The sequence below is a fragment of the Echiichthys vipera genome (assembly GCF_963691815.1).
Source record: "Echiichthys vipera genome assembly, chromosome: 2".
NCBI lineage: Eukaryota > Metazoa > Chordata > Actinopteri > Perciformes > Trachinidae > Echiichthys > Echiichthys vipera.
The window spans coordinates 37,686,711-37,699,100 of NC_139827.1; the positions used below are offsets into that span (position 1 = coordinate 37,686,711).

Genomic DNA, 12,390 nt, shown 5'->3' on the forward strand with positions numbered 1-12,390 from the left:
TTTGAACATCATGGCAATTGCAGACCAAATTTCACTGCTCATGTGCCATACTCGCTATACCCCCCAAAGCAGCACCATCTTTGATCGGTGACTCAGCCTCTTTCTACTAGTCTTGACAGGGATTCGCCACGGAGCGTCTCGGCGGGCGGAAACAAGATACAGGATGTGGACGAGCAAGAAGAATCTTTGGAGTTGGCTTGGCAGCAGGTGGGAGGTCAACCGGTGACATGATTGGTTGGTGAGCTGGTACGCCGGACTGGAATGGACAGGAGATGGCAGAAGGAAGTGACGGATCAGGAAATGAGTTAGGAATGGAGCAAGGTGGCGGGAGAAGTGAAAGTTGGAGTGAAGTGAAAATGGGGAAAGCCAGGCGAAAACGCAAGAAATTGGGGCAGAAAGGAAGGAGCTCAATGTCAGAAGAAACAGATAATGAGCAAGCGAGAGGGAATGAGGAAGAGCATAAGGTAATTATCAAACTGGAGCAAGAAGGTGCTTCGTTCGGTGAGTGGAACCCGGTTCTCCTTACCAAGGGGATAAACAGTCTTGTGGGAGAGATAAAGAGTGCCAAAGTTCTGCGCAGTGGGGCACTACTGATTTTTTGCAGGGACAGCACACAACTGGGGAAAGCGATTAGACTGAATAAGATCGAGGGGAAGAAAGTTAAAGCAACGATAGCTACTGGTGGGGGTCTCACTCGAGGAGTGATTTTTGGGATTCCCCTTAGAGTGTCCACTGAACAAATAAAAGAGAACGTAAAAGGAGCAAGAGTGAGGGAAGTCAGACGCCTGCAAACTACTCGAGAGGGCCAAAAATGTGACAGTCTGTCGGTGCTGCTTACATTTGATGAAGATCGAATCCCTGATAAAGTGTTTATCGGCTACATGAGTTATGATGTGAGGCTCTATGTTCCCCCGTTGCTTAGGTGCTTCAAGTGTCAAAAATATGGACATGTAGCGGCAGTATGCAAGGGAAAGCAAAGATGTGGGAGGTGTGCAGGGGAGCATGAGTATGGAAAATGTGAAAGAGGAGCTAAACTCAAGTGCTGCAACTGCGGAGGGGAGCATACCTCCGCATATAGAGGGTGTGAAGTAAGTAAGAGAGCAGAAGAGGTGCAGCGAGTGAAAACATCCCAAGGGATCACATATGCGGAAGCGGTCAGAAAGGTGGGGATGCAGCCAAACAGCAGTAGTGTTAAGATGGCAGACAGGCAGGAAGTGAGAGCATGTGAGGGATGCAGCAGAGTTAAAGAGGACACACTGATTGTGGAGAAAAGGCAGTTTATACTGTTCATGGTTGATGTAATTAACTGTACTGCGCAAACAGACAAGAAAACGGAAAAAAATCAAAATAGTAGTAAAAGCAGCAGAGAAATATTTGGGAGTTGAGGCCATTTGTTGGGGGGAAGTGGAGGAAGTGTTGAAAGGAGGCTCACCCAGTTCGCAGACATCGTCACAGACATCATTATGGGGTGGTGGATCATCCTGGTCATAAGTTTATTGCAGTGGAATGCAAGAAGTCTAGTAGCCAATGGACAAGAGCTTAAGAAGTTTGTCTCAGATCAGCAGGATAAACCCAGTATAATTTGTGTGCAGGAAACATGGCTGAGAGTGCAATGGGATTTCATAATACAAGGATACACTGCTATAAGGAATGACAGGAAGGTGGGGAAAGGTGGTGGGGTGGCCGCATTTGTCAAAAATGGAATAAGGTTCAGTACTGTTCAAATAGGAAGAGAATGTGAGTCCATAACAATAAAGATTTGGACAGGCAAATATGAGCTAGCAATAATAAATTACTACAATCCATGCAACAGATTAAGTGTAAATATACTGAATATGGTGATGGGGGATGTGCAGGGGAAAGTAGTGTGGTGTGGTGATTTTAATGCACATAGCACTCTATGGGGTAGTGGGAGAACTGATGCAAATGGCTTAATAGTAGAAGAATTTATAGAAGATAAAGGATTAGTATGTGTGAATGACGGGAGGGGCACAAGATATGACTGTGTACAAAATAAGGAGAGTGTGATTGATTTGACTATGACATCAAATGAAATGGCAAGTATCACTACTTGGGAGGTGCTAAATAAGACATTAATGGGTAGTGACCACTATCCAATCAATATTAAGATTGGAGTAGAGGTACAACGGGAGGAAGACATGAGATTGCCAAGATGGAAAATTGATAAAGCTAACTGGGAACTCTTTCAAGAACTGAGGAGGAAAAGATTTGAACAAGCATATAAAGAGGAATGGGCAGAGGTGGATGAGTTTAATACGGTAGTAGTCACAGCTATAATAAAATCAGCAAATGAGTCGATACCAAAAGCATCGGGATACAGAAACAAAAAGAATGTGCCGTGGTGGGATGAAAACTGCAGACAAGCAATTAAAGAACGAAATAGGGCATTTAGTCTGTTAAAGAAACATCATTCTATGGAGTCGCTAGTTCAGTATAAAAGGTCACAAGCAGTGGCTAGAAGGACGGTTAGAACAGCTAAGCGTGCTTGCTGGAGGCAATATTGTAGTGAGATAGGTCGGGAGGTACAGCTATCAGATGTTTGGGGAATGATCAGGAAAATGAGTGGAATAAGAAGGAATACAAAAATACCAATACTGACAAGTAACAGCAGAACAGCTGTTAGTGGATTAGAAAAGGCAAGGCTATTGGCTGAAACACTAATCAAAATTCATAGTTCAGGGAATCTATCAGCAGAGGCTAAACAGCATAGGAGCGCTATTCTGGCACATAATACATGGGTTAACAAGAAAAAAATAACAACAGAAGAGAATCTGGATCTTCCATTCAGTATGTATGAGCTAAGGAGGGCTATCCCCAGCACCCGGCAGTCAGCGCCAGGGAAAGATGACATCTGCTACTGTATGTTGGATAACATGGATAACAGATCACTACAGTTAATACTGAAACTAATCAACAAAGTGTGGGAGTTAGAGGAGATTCCAGCTGCATGGAAGCACTCAGTTATAGTGCCAATTTTAAAACCAGGTAAAGATGCATCAGACCCATCAAATTACAGACCAATAGCACTTACATCTCAACTAGGGAAAACTATGGAAAAGATGGTAACAGAGAGGTTAATGTATTTCATGGAAAATGGAGATCTATTTTCTTCATACCAAAGTGGGTTTCGTAAAGGGAGAAATACAATGGACTCAATACTGTGCTTAGAATCAGAAGTCAGGAAAGCACAGACAAATAAAGAGACCGTGGTTGCTGTGTTTTTTGACATAGAGAAAGCATATGACATGTTGTGGAAAGAAGGCCTGCAAATCAAACTGGATAAATTGGGAGTGGGAGGGAAGATGTATAATTGGGTGTTGGGTTTCCTGTTTGGGAGGACAATAGAGGTCAGAGTGGGGAAAGAGTACTCACCAGTATATATGGTTGAAAATGGAACGCCACCGGGGAACGTATGCAGTCCAATACTCTTTAACAGTATGATTAATGACATTTTTGAGGAGGTGGGGGGAGGAATAAGTAAATCATTATTTGCTGATGATGGGGCATTATGGGTAAGGGGGAGAAATCAGAAGTATCTGCAGAAGAAGCTGCAGGCAGCAGTTGATACAGTGGAGCAGTGGGCAAATAGGTGGGGGTTTAAATTATCAGTTGCAAAAACTCAAGTGATATGTTTTGCAAAGCGCCATAAAGAAATATCAATAAAGATATATGGTGAAACACTGGAGCAAGTTAAAGTCATCCGTTTCTTGGGAGTGCTGTTTGATGAAAAGCTTACCTGGAGGCAGCATATTGAGAAGACAAAAGGTAAGTGTAAAAGTGTTAATAACCTCTTGAGATGCTTATCAGGTCGTGATTGGGGAGCATCCAGGAAGTCGCTATTGAATATATATAAAACCATGATGAGAGCCAGAATAGATTATGGGAGTGTTGCATATATGTCAGCAGCAGAAAGTCACCTTAAGAAGCTGGATGTGGAGCAGGCTAAAGGTCTCAGGATATGTAGTGGGGCATTTAAAACCTCTCCAGTTGCAGCTCTGCAAGGCGAAATGGGGGAAGAACCTCTGAGAATAAGAAGAACTAAGCTCATGCTGGCATACTGGGTCTATCTGCAGGGTCATAAAAGGTACCATCCAGCAAAGTCCATACTAGAGGACTGCTCAGAGCATAAAAAATCAAACTTCAGGAGCTTAGGCTGGGTTGGAAATGAAAAAGCTGAAAGTATTGGTCTATGTGACGTGCAGTATATTTCCAATGTTCCTCTACCGGAAATTCCGCCCTGGTTGTTCCAGATGCCTTCAGTAGATTTTAATATTCAGCAGAAGCTTATCAAGAAGACAAGGCAGGGAGATATTGGAGTAATAGTGCAAAAATACATTGAACAGAATTATCCAAATAGAATGTCAATATTTACAGATGGATCAAAAGAGCCAGAAAATGGGCGCACTGGGGCTGCGGTGTACATTCCAGAATTTAAAGTGGCAGTTAAGCAGAGAGCAACAGATCATGCATCAGTACAGTTGAACTCCTGGCTATCACACTAGCACTGAGATGGTTAGGGGGAGACAACAGGGCCAATGCACTCATTGCATCAGATAGCTGGGCAGCCCTCAGTAGTATTAGGACCATGAAGTCATGTAGGTCCATCAAATTTTATATGACCTTCAAAACAGGGGGAGGACTGTCAGCTTTCTGTGGGTTCCTGCTCATGCAGGGGTTGAGGGCAATGAGGATGCAGATATACTGGCAAAACAAGCACTCAGATTACAAACAGTAAACAATATCCCACTAGGGAAAGCCGAAGGAAAGACAGTCATTAAAACACAAATGCAAAGGGTTTGGCAGGAATATTGGGACATAAATGAGACAGGAAGACACTTTTACGGTATACAAAAACTGGTGGGAAAAGTAGGAATGGTGGGCGGGAGCAGGAAGGAGGAGGCGGTCATTACCCGCCTCAGATTAGGACACACAGGGCTTAACAGCACGCTACACAGAATTGCTAAACATCCGACTAGTAAATGTAGACAGTGTGATCATCCTGAAACTGTGCAGCATGTTCTTATGGAATGCAAGGGATATGAGAGAGAGAGGAGAGATCTAAAATCTGCACTGCAAAGGGAAAAAGTGAGCTTTACAGTAGAGAACATGTTGCAAAGATCAGAAAGCATTAGGGGGTATGTGTGTAAATACTTGAGGGAAACAGGCTTAATGGATAGGGTTTAATTTTTAGTTATTTTTAAAAATAGTTTTTTTTTTTCTCTGTCATCTAATGTTTCACACTCCAGTTCGGTAGGTGGCGGGAATGCACCTATAAGCTGGATGCCAGCCGCCAATCAAATCCAGAAGAAGAAGAAGAAGAATCTTAGACAATAACAAGACATCGACATGGCTGCCGACAGTGATGTGAGTTTCTTTACCAAAGTTACCCGGTGCAAAATAAATCAGCGCAAATAGGATATCATTTAAATGTTCAACCTGTTAAGTAGTTTGTTTCTCTTGCAGCCCGAGTCAGAGGTGTTTGAGATCACCGATTTCACCACCGCGTCAGAGTGGGAACGGTAAGCGATCACCCCTTGCATGAATACAATTGCTAGTTTAGGCTATATTACCTACTAACTGATCATTATTGCTATGGTTAATCACTGCGGTCAAGTGAGCTGTCATTCGTTTCTCGCTAGTCATACGAGCCGGCCCTATATTCGTAGTGCGCTCGTATTTTGACGTTTATGGTAAATTCATTTAAACTGCTCAGAGGAGCTGACGTGAAGGTAAACACTTTACTCTCATTCTGTCTCACTTTGCAGTATAAAACCCTTGCATGAAAGTAAACACTTTACTCTCATTCTGTCTCACTCTGCAGTATACATTTTCACACCAAGTGAAATAATAAAAACTGCGTCGAAATTGTATTCGTTGTGTCAACGTCCGGTTTTCAGAATAGTATTGCATAACCAGGCCCATTTAAAGGAGAAATATGGAAATAAGATTAATTGCATAATATACACATAACTTTTCACCCGAGAATTTCAGAATAAAACTCCTTTAGATATATACTGTACAGTAAAATATTACATTATATTAAAATGTGTTCAAATAAAACTGTTTTCAATCATTAATTCCACTTCAGGTACATTCTACATGACCTCAGGTATCTTCTCACAATTTTTCACTGAATTTTTTAAAAATAAAACGCCTTTGGATATTTCCTGTACAGTACGATATTACATTACACTGGAGATCAAATGTAAAGAATAACTTATTAATTCTTGATTTATTCTGAAATATTGTTATTTTTTATTGTTCAGAATTTGAAAGAATATCCTCTGTGGCTATACCATTGCTGTACTAGCATGTTTTTTTTTAAATAACCAAGGCACTTCAACAAAAACCTTTTATTTAGTGAAAAAACAGTGAGGCGGCTTCATGTCACGCCTATAGATGCCTATAATTATTCAATAAAAAGGCCAAAATTGATATTCATTCATACTGACATCATGACAAACACAGAAAGGGTAACAAAAAAAATCAACAATAAATGTGATGTGGACGTTTTTGTTGGAGAGATGGAAAAAACATGTTGTCTGGAGGTCACAGTGTGGGCATTACTAATGACAAAACGGCCGTAGAGTGGCAATATGTGGTGCTTAATGCAGAGTCAGAGGGTCAGACCGTTGCCGAAACTAAACAGAGATGAATGAAAGCAATTTCGTTCTCACTCGGTGCTCTCACAGCAACATGAGTGCAGTCAACAGCACCATTTACATTCGAGAAACAGGACACTTGCACCTTTCTATTTACCTGTTACCAGAGATCCAAATGAACCATGAGAACAGTACACAGAACAGAACAGTCGGAGCAGCTAATAAACCGTTCGTCCTCATCTTAGACTTAGATTTAGACTTCTCTTTATTGATCCCTTTGGGATGACTCCCAGAAGGAAATTGAATGTCCAGCAGCTAACAAAAACATGAGGGAGGTATAAAAAAATACAATATAGGATAACCAATAAACTCTTAACTAAATAGATACAGAAAATATACAGTATATACAGTAAACAATAAACTCTTAGTCAAATATATATGAGGTAGATGTAAGAATACAGGTAAAGTATAATTCACGGAAAATGAAATCAGATAAGTTAAATGTAGAGGAAATGTATAAGATAAAATATGTATGACTATATGACAGAAATGAGCATTAAGATTAAGTTATTGCACTTAAATGGTGGATAAAGTTATTGCACAAAAAAGAAGATGATAAGTGTCCAGGTATGTAAGAGTAGATGATTAATTGCACAGTGAGTGGCTCCCACTCCTTCCCTTCTGTCCTCTTTATTTCCTCCTCCCCCCGAGTGAGGAGTTGTAGAGGATGATGGCCTGAGGGACAAAGGAGTTCTTGAGCCTGTCGGTCCTACACTTGGACAGGAGCAGCCTTCCACTGAACAGGCTCCTCTGGTTGCTGATGACGGCGTGCAGGGGGTGGCTGACATTGTCCATAATGTCCAGCAGTTTGTCCAGTCTCCTCCTCTCTCCTCTTTGTGCCCTGAGGGGCTCCAGTGCTGCTGACCACACTGTCAGACGTGGTGTCCATCAGCCAGACATACTGTGAGAAGTCTGAAGAAGACCAAGAAGAGAATCCTTGCTGTGCCGCTTCCCTAATCCAGATGGGGGTGGACTTGGTGCAGCATGTAGAGGATGGCATCCTCCACACCAACATCTGGCTGGTACGCAAACTGCAGGCTGTCCTGGGCGTGTTGTACCTTGGGTCTGAAGAGGCTGAGGAAGAGCCACTTCAACGTCTTCATCAGTTGTGAAGTGAATGCCACCGGTCGGAAGTCATTCAGCTCACTGGGCCTGTTCTTCTTGGGAACCGGAATAATGCGGGATGTATTCCAGAGGGTAGGCACTCTTCCTAGCTGCAGGCTAAGGTTGAAGATCTGTTGTAGTGGTTCCTCCAGTTCTGCATCGCAGGTCCTCAGTAGTCTCGGCACACACACACTGTCTGTGCATGTGTGTGTATTTCGGGCCTGTGTGTGTGTGTGTGTGTGTAAAATAAAAAATAATAATAGAGTGAAAATTGAATTTCCCCATTGTGGGACAAATAAAGGAATTCTTCTTCTTCTTCTTCTTTAATCGGGCCTGCTGCTTTCTTGGGCCAGAGCTTCCTCAGCTGTCCTCTGACCTTGTCTGTGGTGATTTGAGGCGGGGATTGTATTGAGGTGGAGGAGGAGAGATGGTTGCAGGTCAAACCTGTTACCGAAGTCATTCAGCTCGTTCACACTTTCCATTGTCCCTCCTGTGGCTCTGGTCTTTGTGTTGTGACCTGTGATGGTCCTCACACCTTCCCAGACCTCCCTCATGTTGTTCTTCCCCACCTTTCTCCTATAGCTGTCTTTAGCTTCCCTCACACAGTGTTTCACCTCCTGCTGTGATGCCTTCATGGCCTCCCTGTCCCTGCTCCTGAAGGCAGCCTGATTCTTGTTGAGGACAGCCTTAACTTTCCGTGTTACCCATGGCTTGTTATTAGGGTAACAGCGGACAGTCTTGACAGAGGAGACCACATCTGCGCAGAAGTTCAGGTTCTGCGCAGACAGCGTGGACAGCTCGTCGATCTTGTTAGGCAGCAAGTTCACATTGCCCATGATTACGGAGGGAATCGAGAACTTGTAGCGAACTTTTAGCTTCGCCCCGGCCCTGCAGCCCCGGGGGCTCCTCCTCAACTCCGCTGGGACGGGTGTCGTATCCCAGCTTGTCCCTTTGTGCGTAGAGCCAGCAGTTCCTCTCTTGAGTAATTGAGAAAACTGGGTCCTGGTTGCATTTTAAAGTTAGAAATATCCATAGGAAATATATAAAACGAAGAAATAAAGAGGTTAAAATAGGGTAAAAGAGCTAGCTGGAGAGCTACTGGAGAGGCAGCCATCTCCTACAGCGCCAGAATACTTCTTCTGTCAGTAAATCAGCGAGTGTGCGTCATTACACATTGTGCTGGCATGTTTTTTATATCTATTTATTTGATTTGATGGATATAAAAAGCTACAGGTGTGGGGAAATAATCAAAAGTAATTTTAAAAACAAACGCATTGAAAACATAACAAACTAAATCCATACAAATAAACACTATGATATATGATAACCACATTAAAACCATGCCTCTATCTGCCAGACAGAGGCATCGAAAACAGTATCAGTGTCTAAACATTATTTGTCCTGTTCGCCGTATTATTAATGAGAATAACATAATAAGTATTGTTTAATAATTACAGAATATATTTATGAGTTATGAGAGTTAAGATATCTTCATTTGAATTTACGATCCTACATCTTGTTGTTGTCTTTCGCACTGCAAAGAATCATTCGCACAGCAAACAAATCATTCAAACAGCTGCATCTGACCAGGAACAGTCCCATCCTGGTCAGATGCCAACTACTGGCTGGTTGGCATTAAATTAAGTAACAAACCTCAGTGACATGCAAAACAACTTTTACATGTTTTGTGTCTGATTATTGTGAAAATCTTCCACACTTCCTGTTTTTGCAATCTATAGGACGTTCTTTGTTTATCACTTGTGCATTTTTTGGGATTATCAAAATCATTTGATAAGTCTAGATCAGGGGTTTAAGTGTACAAAGTTTGGTACTGATCGGACTGTCATCGGGGGTGGAAAAATTAGGTTTAGCATATTTGGAAATTTTGTGGAAAAACCTAAATTCAGGGAATGAATGTAACAGTTTTTGACTGCTGTGTTCAATGTGGAATTAAAAAAACTTACAGAAACTGATTCCCCTTGGTTATAGTGCCACTTCCTTGTAGACATATGTTGCCTGTATGGCCCACAGCTAGTGGTGCAATGGATCATCATGGATCCGTGATCCGTTCGGATCAATATCTTTGGTTCGGCACACACTTGATCCGCGGATTGATTTATGATTTATGATTACTGATCCGAAAAATTATCCAATCTGTGACTCTGATCCGAGAAACGATCCATACCATGAGTTTGACTGCACCATGAGGGCTTGGATCCCTAATAAAAATCTTAGTGAAAACAGTAGGGTTCCCAGCACCACTGATACTGGAAGCCACGCTGCATTACATGAGTGGCCCCCAGCCTCTTAGGTTTGGACCGCTAAACAGAAATACATATTGGCCGATATGTATTTTTTCTTCCTAATATCAGTATCAACCCCAAATATTAATTTTCCATCTGGATCTAATTTTAGTGCTAGTGTAGTGTTGTTGTCTCTAGCGAAAGTCAGTTATCAAAGCATGACAATTTAGGGTACTGTGTATATACAATATCATAGTTACTGACAAATTTAAATCATGTACTTATAGGTTTGTGTCCAGAGTCGAGGAAGTCCTAAATGACTGGAAGCTGATTGGGATCGCTTCAGGAAATTTGAGTCCAGAGAAGGTATTCTACTCTCATTAAGGCTTAAATAGTCAGCTGAATATGAGCCGTATGCTGCCAAAAGGTTTGTCACCTTCCTTCCTTCCTTCCTTTCCGTTCTGATGCTTGATTATTTTAACAGGGTGAATACACCAGTGGCACTTGGGGGGAGAAGTCGGAGGATATTCATTTTGCTGACTTTAAGTTCTACATAACTCATCACTTCCTGAAACAAGAATGTGAGGTGAACAATAGGAAGGACACGCTCGAGGAAGGTACATTTATGCCTGAAAGTGTTATAATAGGTAGCTTACCTGATGGCTATGTTTTAGCAGTTGCACTTTAAAGGTGCTGTACTAAAAGTTGAATCCACACGGTCCTTGACAACTGTTCCCCAACTTATCAGAGACTGACTTCTGGATCGGCATCTGATAGCCATGCGCAAGGCACTTACATGCATGCACAGCTGGACTTTCAAGTCAAACTAACATAGAAACTCAATTACAACACACACAGAGGGAGAGTGATTTACTCTACTTTATCTTTACAAAGCTCATATTTCTTTAGTGCTCTATTAATGTTCTGAATACCGAGTACAGCCCCTTTAAGTTAGTGTTTACAGTTTTGCATTCTTCTGTGCTTTTTGTTATATCTGTGTTCAATGCAATGCTTTGAGAAGTAGAGCATTTCTCTTCTTTAGAGAATGCATAAAGAAAGCCTAGAAATTGGTGAAAAAATGTCATTGTCTGCCTCACACTCAAGTCATAAGAGGCAGTAGAAGGTCAAAATTATACCTAATTACATGAAGAAATAGTACTGCTAATTAGATAATTATAATGGAGTGTAATGCAAAATACAAAAAAATTTAGCTTTTTCCTTTTCTTTTCACTTGCTAATTTTAAGTCTCAGCACAAAAATCATTATATATGCCATATTTTTCCCAACAGCATTCCCTGTTATCTTTCCTGCATTTCTAATTTCCCTTATGCCTAGGCCTATATCATAGTGAATATTGACAGGTGACTATTGTTAATAACAATAATAGGCAAAAGTTAAAAGGTGAGAGAATGCACACAATTCATCCTTGTAACAGTTTGTGTTTGACATAACTGTTATTCTTGTGTCTAGATGCCTTCCCCTGTGCAATGCAGGACCTTCTGTGTATGAACAATGACTTCCCTCCTCGAGCCCACTGCCTGGTTAGATGGTGAGTTCCGTCATTCTTTATGTTTTCATGCAAAGAGAAATGAGGTTATTCAGAAAATCAGAAAACCAGTTTTACATTCAATCCTGGTTTTTGTTGAATCATTATAGTCGGCATTTAAGTAACCCTAACTCAAAGATAAACATGCCAACCTCTTCTAAGCAAAGAACTTAAAATCCTTCAACTGAGTAAACTATTGCATTAATGGGTGCTTAACCCTTACTTTATAGTTTAGTATATTTAATGAGGCTTTTATATTGGTTATTACTTCCGTCTCTGACCGTGGTGCCCTGAGGAACTCTGGTTTAACTAGAGTCATTTTTATTATTATCTTTGATAATTATTGGTGATAGCTAATATTAATTGATAAACGATAAATTTATTGAGAATTTTCAGTCTCATAATCTGATCGTGAGTCAAGGCTCTACAACCCCACAGAGAGAATGGTCAACCCTGGGCTTTGGGGCCTTATCATCAACCCCCCAGCCAAAATCATCAAAATTGAGCAAAGCAGATGTTCTTTTTGCTGTTGAGACTAATGGTTTGTATCGGTTTACAATCAGGGATGGTTATTTTCATGTTCTAGTTGTGCCTCACCACAAGCAGTTTCTTTGTTTTGACTTTCAAAGCTGTGACTATCAGATTCAGGGTGCTCTCTATTTGGACTCCCAAGTATTCATTAGGTGTGTCATTGCAGCCCTCTCAACCCTGCAGTCACAGGGTGAAGGAGAAGAGGGGAGATTAGATACTCCACCGATAAGCGTTAACAAATTATTTAATCGACTTATTTATTAGACATACATTTTTGTGTTTG

The 12,390-nt window shown here is 41.4% G+C and overlaps 1 protein-coding gene across 2 annotated transcripts in view; it reads left to right on the forward strand.

Annotated features, from left to right (window-relative positions):
- The first annotated feature begins 5,330 nt into the window (after positions 1 to 5,330).
- rab3gap1 (RAB3 GTPase activating protein subunit 1) overlaps positions 5,331 to 12,390 on the forward strand; it is a 133,274-nt gene continuing 126,214 nt past the window's right edge. For both annotated transcript variants that reach the window (XM_083925041.1, XM_083925042.1), the window contains exons 1-5: positions 5,331 to 5,385; positions 5,485 to 5,540; positions 10,318 to 10,396; positions 10,515 to 10,647; positions 11,501 to 11,579. In XM_083925041.1, coding sequence (XP_083781167.1) covers positions 5,368 to 5,385; positions 5,485 to 5,540; positions 10,318 to 10,396; positions 10,515 to 10,647; positions 11,501 to 11,579 — 365 coding nt within the window. In that variant the 5' untranslated portion in view covers positions 5,331 to 5,367. The remainder of the gene's footprint in view (positions 5,386 to 5,484; positions 5,541 to 10,317; positions 10,397 to 10,514; positions 10,648 to 11,500; positions 11,580 to 12,390) is intronic.